The sequence below is a fragment of the Cucurbitaria berberidis genome (genome assembly GCF_010015615.1).
Source record: "Cucurbitaria berberidis CBS 394.84 unplaced genomic scaffold K460scaffold_5, whole genome shotgun sequence".
Taxonomy (NCBI): Eukaryota; Fungi; Ascomycota; class Dothideomycetes; order Pleosporales; family Cucurbitariaceae; genus Cucurbitaria; species Cucurbitaria berberidis.
The window spans coordinates 2,328,395-2,341,371 of NW_024468939.1; the positions used below are offsets into that span (position 1 = coordinate 2,328,395).

General features: G+C 51.3%; 6 protein-coding genes across 6 annotated transcripts; 4 read left to right on the forward strand and 2 right to left on the reverse strand.

Moving 5' to 3' along the window:
- The first annotated feature begins 26 nt into the window (after positions 1-26).
- K460DRAFT_370191 (uncharacterized protein) lies at positions 27-2,233 on the forward strand. The gene has a single exon (XM_040934106.1). The coding sequence runs from the start codon at positions 402-404 to the stop codon at positions 1,911-1,913; it is 1,512 nt and encodes a 503-aa protein (XP_040784770.1). The 5' UTR covers positions 27-401; the 3' UTR covers positions 1,914-2,233.
- Positions 2,234-2,494: 261 nt separating this feature from the next.
- On the forward strand, positions 2,495-3,632 carry K460DRAFT_345862 (60S ribosomal protein L13). Its single transcript, XM_040931286.1, has 6 exons — positions 2,495-2,524; positions 2,582-2,647; positions 2,697-2,727; positions 2,793-2,901; positions 2,953-3,003; positions 3,052-3,632. Exons 2-6 carry the CDS (start codon positions 2,595-2,597, stop codon positions 3,453-3,455), a joined length of 648 nt encoding a protein of 215 aa, XP_040784771.1. The 5' UTR covers positions 2,495-2,524; positions 2,582-2,594; the 3' UTR covers positions 3,456-3,632.
- A 203-nt stretch (positions 3,633-3,835) lies between these two features.
- K460DRAFT_370193 (uncharacterized protein) lies at positions 3,836-5,435 on the forward strand. Its single transcript, XM_040934107.1, has 3 exons — positions 3,836-3,935; positions 4,071-4,154; positions 4,218-5,435. Exon 3 carries the CDS (start codon positions 4,324-4,326, stop codon positions 5,287-5,289), a length of 966 nt encoding a protein of 321 aa, XP_040784772.1. The 5' UTR covers positions 3,836-3,935; positions 4,071-4,154; positions 4,218-4,323; the 3' UTR covers positions 5,290-5,435.
- A 492-nt stretch (positions 5,436-5,927) lies between these two features.
- On the reverse strand, positions 5,928-7,163 carry K460DRAFT_380125 (uncharacterized protein; the record flags this gene model as incomplete). The annotated part of the gene is made up of 1 exon (XM_040935234.1): positions 5,928-7,163. One exon carries the CDS (start codon positions 7,161-7,163, stop codon positions 5,928-5,930), a length of 1,236 nt encoding a protein of 411 aa, XP_040784773.1.
- Positions 7,164-7,574: 411 nt separating this feature from the next.
- K460DRAFT_370198 (TRM-domain-containing protein) lies at positions 7,575-9,872 on the forward strand. The gene has a single exon (XM_040934108.1). It carries the CDS (start codon positions 7,780-7,782, stop codon positions 9,832-9,834), a length of 2,055 nt encoding a protein of 684 aa, XP_040784774.1. The 5' UTR covers positions 7,575-7,779; the 3' UTR covers positions 9,835-9,872.
- A 361-nt stretch (positions 9,873-10,233) lies between these two features.
- Positions 10,234-11,261, reverse strand: K460DRAFT_435543 (uncharacterized protein; the record flags this gene model as incomplete). Its single annotated transcript, XM_040938401.1, has 2 exons — positions 10,234-10,551; positions 10,608-11,261. 2 exons carry the CDS (start codon positions 11,259-11,261, stop codon positions 10,234-10,236), a joined length of 972 nt encoding a protein of 323 aa, XP_040784775.1.
- Positions 11,262-12,977: the final 1,716 nt, after the last annotated feature.

The following is a 12,977-nucleotide window of genomic DNA, read 5'->3' on the forward strand; positions in this document are numbered from 1 at the left end:
CGACCCGGGGTCCACCTTCCAACCTCCTCCACGCGCTGACCGCATCGTCTCTCCGCAACGACTGAATACTCTGGCTAGACCAACACTCCAAGCACCACGTCTCACCACAACACCTGTTCACGTCCATTTGGCTGCCATATTGGTCGCATACCGTTTGCGACCCCGCTCCGCCAGACGCGCATCGACGCGCTCCCCTGCAACCGCCGTTTTCGTACTTGACCGCCGACTATTGCTATCGCGCGTCCTGCACCACTTGCACCCCCTACCCGCAACCTTCTTTGACAGCACTCTACCCACGCCTCTGCTACAGACGGCATCTTGCGCAAGCACCTCGCAGTCGTCGCGCCCCGCCTGCTCCTGACGTGTCGCGCATTGCTTGGGCCAGTTGCGCCTCAGGCAGAATGGACGCCCAGGCATCCCCGTACCCGGCGTCGCAAGACTTGGTGCCTACCACCGAGAGCGCGCGACCTGAAACGCCGCCCATGCCTGTCAATCTGATAAAACTCGCGTCGCCCGACCGCGTCAAGTTCACCTCCCCCGCGCCGAGGACTACTTCCTCCCTGACGCCGCCGCCATCCTCTCAGATACCAAACACTCGCGCTGCTATGCGCACCCCGACTCCTCCTACGCCCCAGCTGACATCGCCTCCTCCCACCAGCAAGCTGCCTAACCAGCCCTCAGCTCTGGTGGAGGCTGCAGCCGCCCTGTATCCGCAGGACCAGATCAACAATGCTTCCTCAGAAGAGCTCCGCTCCATGATCAACAGCCTCTCCACTGCCTTCCGAGACATGCGACTCTCTGCGGCACACTACAAGCTGCAGTACAACATGGCCGTCATGGAGAGCCAAGAGGCTGCCAGTCGCATGGCTGTGGAGCTGGCCATGGCTCAGCGTGAGATCGATGTCTTGCAACAAGCCGAGGAAAAGCGCCGGAACATGGCCATGCCGGAGCAGAGCTATCAGGAGTCTGCAAACGCAGCGAATGCCGTCATCATGTCTGAAATGAACCGCCAGATGCAGATGCTGCAGAGTGAGAATGAGGAGCTTCGTGATCTGTTCGAGCAGCAGAAGCGCTTGACTGAGCACAGAGAGGGTGAGCTGGCCAGCCTGATGGAGGAAAACGACAGACTGAAGACGAGGATCCGCAAGAACCGCGATCACATTGCGCCCCTTCTGGAGCAAATCGAGCAGGGGTCACCGAGATCTGTCTTCGGGACTCCACACCAAGCAACCCCCCGGCATCGCGTCAATCGAGTGCCACCCCAGCTCACCAACGACAACAGCAGAGGGCAGAACAACTTTGAGGCACTCCTTTTAGCCGACAAGATGCTTAGCCAGGAGACGGCCACAGCTCCCTCGACACCGACCAGGGCGCACATGCCAAGGTCACGATTTGGGCACCATCGAGGCGCACAGTCCATGTCCTCCCTTCCTCAGACTCCAAATCGACGTGTGGCTCAGCCTCGCGCTGAAGTACCGCGTACGCCGCCCCATTTCATACCCGCATCTATTCCTCAGTCGGCACCCCCAGCTCATTATCAGCCGAAGCCCGTGCATAACCGTCGACAAAGCAGCAACTCCACCATTACTGCATCCAGCGTAGACGAGGAAGAAGCCTTCACGGACAGAGAAGGAGAAGATGAAGTCCCCGAGTCTCAAGCAAGCCAAATGGCCACGAGCTTGCTACGAAGGGCTCCCCCTAAAGGGCAAATGTCTGCGCCATCGTCCCAGTCCTCGAGTTTAATTCAAAGCAAGATATTCGGACAGGTCAAAAAAGGCTCTGGATTGTCTCGGTCTGGCGAATTTGAGAAGCGTAGACTGCCGTCATCTTCAGACCATCACAGTAGTCCCAGCAAGCGAGGACGCATCGATCAAGGCGTAGGTCTCGGCATTGGCGGTCTATTGCGAGAATGAGCGTTCCTGACCACCTTGGCAGGGATACTAATGTATACGATATTACGAATCTGGGTGGATAGGAGGAGTCGGTTTGGAGTCTGCTACTCGAAATATGGATTTGGATACCCTTCTTTGACGCCGCTGAGCGTCTGCAATCGGCTACATGTCGAGCTTTTATCATTCTACACTTGCCCGCACTGAGCTGGGCCCTTACTTTTCGGTTGTTTGGGAACCACGATCTGGAATGGATCGCTGATGGTTGACGAAGGACATGTTAGTAGCTAGTGAATACAACTCAATGTATATTTGGAACATCTCAATCCATGCGATATAACACCACTGATCTTGCTTACTCTGGCCTAACTACAAGGTTGATGTTGACGGTCGAATTTTGATAGTTTGGTGCAATGACGGGAATGTCTCGAATCAAGCTCTGCGGTTATTGAGTAGTCAAAATAAAAAGTCCAGCCGTTGATGTGAGCCAGTAGGCTTGTGTCCGTGCGTAGAGCTAGATTTTGCCACGCCGGCGGAACGTTGCGCCGAATAAGCGACCCACGCCCGAGCGAATTTTGTCCTCGATCACAGAACTTCCAGTGTCAGCCCGTACTAACCACAGGTCCGCCATCCAGGTACGCTCACGATCCTACAATCAACACATTCTGCGCAGAGCACTAATTGTTCAATAGACAATCTGCAGCAATGGCGATCAAGCACAACCAGCAGATTCAGAAGAACCATTTCCACAAGGACTGGTATGCGATACCCCAACTTCTGCGCAAAAGTCTAGGCTAACCGTCGCAGGCAACGCTACGTCCGCGTGCACTTCGACCAGGTAATTCCCCTCTCACCTCACTGAGAGTTGTGGCGCCTGTGTTCAAATGTTGACCATCGCAATAGCCTGGCAAGAAGAAGTCGAGACGTAATGCTCGTGTCGCCAAGGCCGCGAAGGTCGCTCCTCGCCCGGTCGACCTTCTCCGCCCCGTTGTCCGATGCCCGACCATCAAGTGTATGTGGACTCTGGTGATTGTGGAAGTGCGATTGCTGATTAGGACTCTAGACAACCGCCGCGTCAGGCCCGGTCGTGGCTTCTCTCTCGTTGAGCTGAAGGGTATGTGGACTAATTCGATTTGCGCACAGCGTCACTAATATCCATCAGCTGCCGGCATTCCCCGCAAGTTCGCCCGTACCATCGGTATCTCGGTCGACCCCCGCCGCCAGAACCTCTCCGAGGAGGGCCTCAAGGCCAACGTGGAGCGCCTCCAGGAGTTCAGGAAGCGCCTCATCCTCTTCCCTCGCCGCAACGGCAAGTCGAAGAACGGTGACTCTTCCGCTGAGGACCTCAAGACCGCCAAGACCGGTGAGAAGATTGCCTCCAGCACCGCCATTGCCCTACCCATCAAGAACGTCATCGAGTTCGAGTCTGGCCCCATTGCCAACTACAAGGGCGAGGAGAACGCTTACAGGAAGCTCCGCGACGCTCGTTCTGAGGCCCGCCTTGTCGGTGTCCGTGAGAAGCGCGCGAAGGCGAAGGCTGATGAGGCCGATTCCAAGAAGAAATAAGCTACACGCTGAGGTAGTGGTTCGGTTCTTTGCTATGCCTTACGATGGATTCAAAAGTCATGGGTACAATCTGGCGAAGGGTATTCCCAGCATGGGCGGCGTCAAATGGTTAGGTCTGCCGATATGGTAGCGATGTGAATGATACCTAGTTTTGCAAATGCAAGCCAGTGCCCCCACATGATTATTTCCATTACCGCGCAGGTGCCATTGGATGCGTGCCATGTGAGAGCTGTGTTCTTTGACGTAGATGTGTTTATGAGCTAACACACATGCTGATGCTAACGCAAACGTACAATCGATCAAAGTTGTCGCATTCATTCCCGCGGCATTGCGGGGCTCAAGCTACTATCAAAACTCGTCTCCTCCACACTCCGATTCCACCCAGCATCACCAATCTCATCGCACGAAGAACTAACATCTGCTTCGTATCTGAGATTTAGTAGTGCCCTTCAATACCCGTAGCAATTGTATTTAGTAATGGTAGGTTATGTGCGAGGCTCTAATGTTGTTCAACCCTTTCGCTCAACGTCTAGCTCTCTTCTTGCGACGTACTCGTTTTTTTCTCTATTAGTCACTCTAATTTCATAGATTTACATTGACTCATTCCTCTCTCAGATCCTTCTTGCGGTATCACAATCTGAAATTGCATCTTTCAAAACGGTCGACGCCCAAACATCGCTTGCTTGCTTCACGCTAATTGTTGGTCTCTCCCAATTTCCTCCCCGTTCTAGACAAAGTGAAGCAAGCTTAACTCCAAAATAGCTCCTACTCAAAAGACTCCGACGAGTAGCCCGACTACAATAGCGATTAAGCCAATCCAGTCCAGCTGCGAAGGTGAAGTTACCTCCGCCCCGATTCTATCTCAAGCATGGCTTCCTCCCGTGAGCCTATGGACCCGCTTGCCCCAGCTGCCACATCTCTGATCACTGCGACGCATGGTCTGGCTCCAAACCACATTTCCGCAGCGGCCAACATCTCTATCCGCGAGTACATCTACTTCCTTCCCTATCCACTCCCACCAGGCACACCAATCCCTTACTCAATCGGCTTGCCCAACAACAACCCGCTGAACCTGCCACCCCATCAGTTCGAACCAACATCTACCCTCGTTCTCACGAGCCCGAACCGCACGTTTGTAGATATTAGGTTCTACAAACCATCCAACGCTGATGTGAGCACGACGCTGCCAAATGAAGGTGAGAGGAAAAGACTAGAATGGGCATTTGCTGGGACCAGCGAGTCACAACCTATCAGCCTCCCTCAAGACAGTAAGCCATCAAATGAGCGGGGCGATGGGGAGGAGAAGACGTGGGAGGGCGTCACGCACTCCAAATGGACGCACTGGCTCGACTCCCGCCACCCAGTCGGCAGCCCTGATATCCCCGTTGATGAGGGCGATATGTATCCCATCGCCGACGACTTGACGCTCGAGCACGGCCATGCATTCCAGCCGCTTATGCATGCACACAAGACGCATGAGGAAATGTGGCGCGACCTCACTATCCAATCTACAAATAGCAGCGGCACTCATCTGTGTGTGGTTCTGCGTCTCCACGCCGATGCCGCTGGAGTAAGAGGCGTCATCGTTCGCCTAGGTCAGTATTGTCAGGGCATCGTCATGCAGCGCGACTACTGCACGGTTGAGCGGTGGGAGTACTTCGCTGAGGGGAGGCGAGACCTGGAAGAGGCTACGAAGTGGAAACGCACAGCGCGCGTTGGAGATCAATTTTTGCCGTGCGCTGCGACGTTTAGGCCGGAGGTGCTGGCGATGGGTGGGCTTGTGAAGTACCATGATTATGAGTGGGTGGTAGAAGAGATTTGGGAGTGGAAATGAGTGCTTAGTGGTGATTAATGGCTGATTGAATGATCGATTGGAGCTGAATGACGACGACCCAAGCGCGAGCTATAGAAATCCATGTACAGAGTACGTAGATGTGAGATTTGGAAATGAACTCGACTAGATCGAACTAAGAAGCCCTGCTCATCCCCATCTGCCCTGGCCAAAAGGGGCCCTTCCCACACCCTTTTACATGACGTCAGTCTAGACAGAGGGTTTGCTAGAAGTTCTACGCAAACAGGCGGGATGTGAGATTGAGGGAACTTGAGTTGATACGCAGTGAAGATGCTGAGTAAGGTATCAATAAGGGCTCCTCGGAAGCTGCGGTCTACAGTCTGCGGCCATTTGATAATGTAGATTGAGATGTGATACATAACGCTTGTGAAGAGAAAATAGCTCAATGGCATAACAGAGGAACGTGAGATCAACGCGGTAGTGTGTTTGAACCAGCAAGCCACCACTGACGATTCGTCCGTGGTTAAACATATCGATAGTCCACGGGAAAGACGAGATGTACTTAGAGGGTAATCGTTTGCATTTGGTAGGAGACGGAAGGCTGACGGCGAACAGCGCTCATGAAAACAAAAGGAGAAGAGCAAAAAAAGGAACCCAACTCTGGGAGGTCAGTATAATCATCAGTTGTCGTAGCCCCAGCCGCCTTGAAGACCTCGGCCTAAACCACCCCCACCCTGAATCGCGCGTGCAACCTGAAACCCTTGGGTCAAGATCCCCATAGCATTATCGACGCCCGCATGTCCGGTGGAGATAGTTCCAGGCATCGGTGGATCATCAGGCCTAGCAATAACACCGCTCATCATCTCCTCACTTGCTTCGCCCTGGAAGCGATCAAGCGCCAGTCTGCGCACAGCCACATGCCATTTCTCAAACCATTGCTCCTCGCTCACAGTCGTATACGTCTTGTTACCGTGCGCATCAGTGATGGAGAACGGCCACCCTGCTCTAACGATGGCATAGCGCTTGGTAGCGAAGAAGAGGAACGGCCAGGTGAAGATCCAGAGGAATGTGAGGTAGAAGATCCAGCAGACCCAGGTCTTGAGTCGCCACTGGTTGATCCGGTTCGAGGTGTAGATGTCGACGTTCTGGTCTTCGACTGGGAAGGTGATTGAGATGTGTCCACGGTAGTTTGTCGCTCGAATCACACCCTCGAGGCGATTCTTCAGCTGCGTTTCGTCGAAACCTGTAATGACGCGACGGAGGCGGAACGTCCGTAGCATGCGAGGCGATGCGCAGTAGCGGTGACACCATTCCGTTAAAGTAGCTTTCTGCATTCCTACCTCAATGTCTTGCTTCGCCCCTGGAGCCCTAGTTTTCATGATTGTGCCTCTATATGTCTTCTCGCCGTTCTCAACGGTTACCAAGTCCATAGCAGTTGTGTCCCGATCGTCGAAATTTCTTCGCAGGTATCGCTGGAGATTGATCACGATTCTGAAATCGGTAATCTCGCTCGTCTCTTTCTTATCTCCCCTCTTGACGGTCTCCTTATGCGTACCCATAATATACACGAGCGGCACCGGCGCGGTCTGAGCGCACGAGCGGATGATGTCTTCGAGAGAGATAGGATCCGTATCGTAGCGAGTGTCCATGTAGGTTGTTGTTTCGCAGACAATAGGCTTGCCATTCTTAAAGGTGGGGTTATTGTGGTCGGTTCTGGTTGTTGGAGGAGGGACATGGCGGATGGGCGCCTGAGCAGCAACATTGCTATCTGCCTCGCTGTCGGCGTATGAGGGCGGTAGGCCGGAGATCTCGAGCGCGTCGTCGTAGGTATAGTCGTCAGGCGTCGTATGTAGAGAGACGGCGTCTGGGTCATCATGATACCCCTCAGCTGGAATGGCGCGGGCAGCTCTACCCATACTGGATCTTGAAGTAGCGATTGCAGCGGGCACTCGTGATGGATGATGTGTTCATACAGGTAGTAGATGTAAAGAGAAGAGTAACTTAGCCTTATATACGATGCTATTGTCTAGGGGTTGCTGGTGAGACGCCACACGCGCGTCTCAGCGCTATCTTCAGGCAACTGCTTACTATTGGTGTCGAAGGATCGCAGCACCAATCTGCGACAGAAGGCATAAAGATGCAGCATTCTGATTAGTGGGCGAGTATGTGTTATGAAGTCTGTGTTGCCATCTCAATTGCATGTCTTGTCAAGGCTAAAGAAGATGGAGAAGTTGCATGCCTGGGGGTGGGGGACGTTCCTGCCCGAGACGCTAAGTTTAAGCTTAAATCGCGGGCCAAAAAATTGGAGCTCAACTTCAGATTGCGCCAGCCCTCACAGTTGACCCAGCTTTCGTTCTGTACATAAATTGGGTTGTTACATATTTTGGAAGCTTCAACACGTCGCAATCAAATCTGGCCGTCTTCGTCCCCGCTCTTCGCCTTCTATGCGCCCCGCGAGCCCATAGAATATTTCCTCACAGATCATGGGCTATAGGTAGTCCTTTCCTTCGACCGCTACATACCTCGCCCAGTATGGCTTCCGCAGACGCTACCATGGCCGATACACCCTCCAAATCCATCGACGCTACACCACGAGCGGGCCAGACCATCAGCCACGGGGGTAGGGAATACACCACCATCAAAGAGGGGCTGGCGCATATCCTCGTTCCTCATGGTGTACCCACGTCAACCGACCCGAAGCTGTCGAAGGAAGACACGCAGAAGCAGCAAGTCTTCTACAACCCAATACAACAGTTCAACCGCGACCTGAGTGTATTAGCGATCAAAACCTATGGGCAGGACTCGATACAGCGGAAGCTACAAAAGCATGAACAACATGTAAAGAAAGGTGAGAGGAAGAAACAGAGACAACAGGAGGGGCGGGGGCCAGAGGCGGCTTCAAATGGAACCTCATTAGCCGATGAACCGCCCTCAAAGAAGAGGAAGCTTGGGCAGGACGACGCTGATGAGGGCGCAGTTCCCTCGAAGAAGCAGAAAGTCGCGGAGAATGGGGAAGTCGAGCAAGAGGAAAACATTGACTCGGCGCAAAATATCCCTACCGATGCAAATGGCGAACGTATTGCCTGGCAGCCACCTTTTAGCATTCTAGACGCCCTCTCTGCGACCGGTCTCCGGGCGCTTCGATATGCGCAGGAAATCCCGTTTGCAACCGCCATCACAGCAAACGACATGTCGCAGAAGGCTGTGGACTCCATCGGGCTCAATGTGAAGCACAACAAGCTTGAAGAAAAGATCACGCCCAATACTGGCAACGCTATAGCCTACATGTACAGCTTCTGTGACAAGAAAGGGTACGATGTAATCGATCTTGATCCTTATGGTACTGCAGCACCCTTTATTGACTCGGCCATCCAAGCGATCAACGACGATGGGTTGTTATGCGTAACCTGTACCGACTCCGCCATCTTCGCATCGCACGGCTACCTAGAAAAGACGTACTCGCAGTACGGTGGCTTACCTTTCAAGGGCGAACCATGCCATGAAGGAGGCCTTCGCCTTATTCTACATGCCATTGCCTCCTCCGCGGCTCGGTACGGCATGGCCATCGAGCCCTTACTATCTCTATCAATTGACTACTACATCCGTGTCTTTGTAAGAGTGCGAAAAGCCCCGACGGATGTAAAATTGCTCGCTGGCAAAACTATGATTGTCTATCACTGCGAGAATGGTTGCGGCGCTTGGTCAACGCAGTTCCTCGCACGGAATAAAGTAACCAAGAACAAGAACGGCAACCCATTTTACAAACACGGCTTCGCTCAGGGACCCTCGGCGGACCAGCATTGCCAGCACTGTGGTTTCAAGACCCACCTGTCCGGTCCAATGTACGGTGGCCCGTTGCACAATGTAGGATTTATCGAGAGGGTGCTAGCACAGCTGAACGAAGTTGATCGTGAAACGTATCCGACAACAGACCGGATACAGGGTATGTTACATACAGCTCTGGAGGAGATCACATTCGGCAGCCAGCTGGAGAAGTCGAATGGAGCACAGAAGACCGAGGTGCTTGATCCTTTGATTCCAAAAGCAGACCCTGCGGAAGTCGACCATCATCCCTTCTTCTTCATACCTAGCTCAGTCGCAAAGGTTGTTCACTGTTCAGCGCCTCCCCTTGCAGCACTGCGCGGCGCATTGCGGCATGCTGGATTTCGAGTCACCATGAGTCATTGCAAGCCCGGATCAATCAAGACAGACGCTTCGTGGAAAGACATCTGGCACATTATGCTCGAATGGGTGCGCCAACGGGCACCACTGAAGAATAAACCCAAGAACTTGAGCGCAGGGCATGCCATCATGGCGAAAGCAAGCGCCACTGGCCATACCAGGAGCATAGCTACAGAAGCAGCACCCTCCGAATTTCTGGCACAGTCCCTACCAGATGTGCAGAGCAATGGCGAGAACAACGTTGAACCCGAGGAACGACCTCCACAAGATCTACCAGCCTATCTCGACGCAAAATATGAGGTAAACTTCGACGAGAAGCTCGGGAAGGACCACGACAGAGGCAAATATGTCCGGTACCAGCTCGCGCCTAGAGAGAATTGGGGGCCCATGTCACGGGCGAAATGATTTGGATAGTTAACAAACGATATTCATCTACCTAGCACTTCATTCACATTTCTTTTGCTTATACTACCTTGCAAGCGTATATTTTAAGCCTAACTCTTTTATAAATGTAGTACTATGCTATAGAGGTGGGCTACCTCTGATTCACTAAGTAAAGCATCCTTGCCGCAAGGCTGAAGCTGCGGTCGCGTCTGCATGTAAGTCAGACTAATGCATGGTCAAAGTTCAGCCTTCCTATGCTAGTCAAGGTGCTATGTTCCGCGCTTTGCAAAATACTCTTGTATCACTAACATCCCAGTCTTACATCAAGGGCCACTGGTGCTTGATAAAACACTGAACTAATCTGATGCGTACTATAAAAAGGGTATAATTCATCTTCGGTAGACGGATAAAAACAAGCGATTACAGCTCATCGTGCTCTACAATCTTGTTTCCAGATTCTGTAACAAAATTATCTGGGAACTGTTGTACCAGCCGCGCCCATACAGCAGCGCCATGTGCTACCACATCTGTTGGGGCGATTTCTGTCATCACGCTTACCATTTGCGTTCCTACCGCCCTGTATGCCATGATGCTAAGATTGGTAATCCCCAGCGAGGATGCTTCGCCAGCAATTACGATCGCTCGGATGCTATCGCGTTCGTATATCTGCAAAGCCTCCTGGATCAAACTGTCGAGGAATGCGCTTACTCGTTTTTCGTGTGCTTGTATGCCATTATTCTAAGACCTAGGTCAACTTGTGAAAAATATTAATGAGTTAGGTGTCATAAACGTACCTCGCGGAACCTATCTCCACACTCCTTGCAAATTTTCTGATGAGCGACAGGGAACGTTCCATATTCGAAGGCCACTTCTAGGAGCCAGGCAAAAAGATAGTCTTTCTCGTACTCCAGGAATAAGATCAAATTTGGTGGGCCGTCGTCGTTGTTATGTTCTTCAGGTGCTCGACCAAGATGCTCTCCTTGAAGAAACCCATACCCGTGGCAGGCAGCTTGTTGGAACGAGCCAAACTTGATAAATCGATCTAGGGGGTTGTTCGGAGCGACGGCCTCAATGGCAGCATTCCACATATTATAATCAAACACTGAAGGTAAAAAGAGAGCTCTATATTCAGGTGAATGACCTAGCTGCTTGCGCAAGCTCTCGGAAACTGGAACAACGGCGTGATAGAGCATGGCGGTCGCATTGTTCATGTAGCGAGTGCCGATCGGTGACCCATCTCCGTGGACTGCATTGTCGTAGTATGCTTGGTACTCAGGACTGACTGGATGTCTAGTCACCTCGACGGCTCCAGAGGCGTTAAATCTGGAAGCGATAATAGCAGTTGGGCTGAACGTAAGTCCAAAAGGACTCTCAAGGTTTTTCTGCACGCCTGTGCAGACACAGCGCGCAAGAGTGATGATAGCAATAAAGCGAATAAATGAGAACATTTTTTGTTATTTCCGTTGCTGTAAGACCATGGCTGAACATGAAGTTATATGGCAGCCTCCCTCAAAGTGTTAGCCTGATTACCCAACCTATGACTGCCTAGCGTCATAGAAGCGTTAGACGTTGCCCAGGTGCCCAAGGTAGACTTGGCAGCACTAAACCTCGCCGCAACCTTACTGAAGCGCCCCCCCAAGCGCTACGTTGAAACTTGTTAGCGTGCAATCCGTTTCTATCGGCCCAAACTGGCGCGTAAACTTTCAAACGTCTTGCCCAAATCAAGACCAGTGCGGCTTGATCCACTTGATCGCCTCATCAGAACGTATCAATTTTTATAGAGTTTTATATGGACAAGAGGATTTTCAACGAGATGGGGTATCACAAAATGCTTTGCTGCCCACCCCCCACATACCACAGGCGTAATGCTCTCCACCCAGATGAATCATACTATTTCCGTTCACTAAATGACCATACATGATCAAGTGTTGGCCGCCTGATTGGACCAGACTTCTTGGGCGCTGACGTGCAGCCGCTTCCTCGCCATGTGGTAGAATACGAGCAAGACTACGCTGCCCTCATGCGTTCGTCCTACCACCAGATATCTGAGCCAAAGGGTATGACAAACGATGCAGCACTTTGCTACTCAACTACCACTCGACCTATTGATATCTCTTATGAACTTGAGTAAGGATTTAGATCGTAAATCTCTTGTATCTGAAAAAAACTCTTCAAACGCCGAGAGCTCTTGAGATCACCCAACTAAGCGCCCCTCCTTTGGAAGTATGTCCACAACTCTATGCCGCTCTCATATATTTTAGCCGACATTCGATGCTTCTTCAGGGACATGACATCTCTAGTAAACGGTCTAATATTGACAGCACTCAAAGTACTTTCACAGAAACCAGCGATAGCTCAACTAGGGCGCAGGCGCTTTGAAAATCCTCTTAATATTGATAGCGCTACGAAGTACCTACCATGAGCTACTGGAGGGGTAATAGTCAATATAAGAGAGGTATCGCTCTGCTATCAAGTCTCTCGATTAACTAGATGTTGGTATACTCTTTTCTTTGTTTCACGCTTCGTCTTCTCATTGCGGATACCGATTTCATATCCAAGATGATCCGGCTAGCATGTATAGTCCTTATCGCTCAACTTGTATTGTTTGGTTGGACAGCCCCTCTCCATTCATCTAATACTCATCATAACACCGCTGTCTTTGTTAAGAGAGTGTATTGGAAGTGGAAGCTTGAGGACTTTAACAACGAGTTCAAGGGGATCCTTTGGGACCCTGCCATAAACGATTGCACACCCGACCAGCTCCATAAGATCATCTTTTCTACACGTGTAGCGATGTGAATGCTAAGCACAGTACGCCATGTCGATAATATAACTTATATATTTGCAAGTCACTTAGCACAGTTTGTCAAAATAGCTCACTTTTGTTATTATTCATGCCTTATTTAGTTTTGATATACCAGGAATAGGTATTACATAAAAATTAAGCTACTCAAAAGCCGGTAAACCCCTTTACTAGTAATCACACAAAAAAGCGTAATAGAATTTTGTACAAAAACGCTGGTTCTCCTTGGTTGTCGGCTAGTCGATGCACGAGCTCATTATCCATGTATAATCTGTTATTGCATACCTTTTACTGCTAGACTTCATTGATATGTTTTTATGCAACAGTTTAAAGCTTGAGGCCACACCTAAGAGAGAGCTTC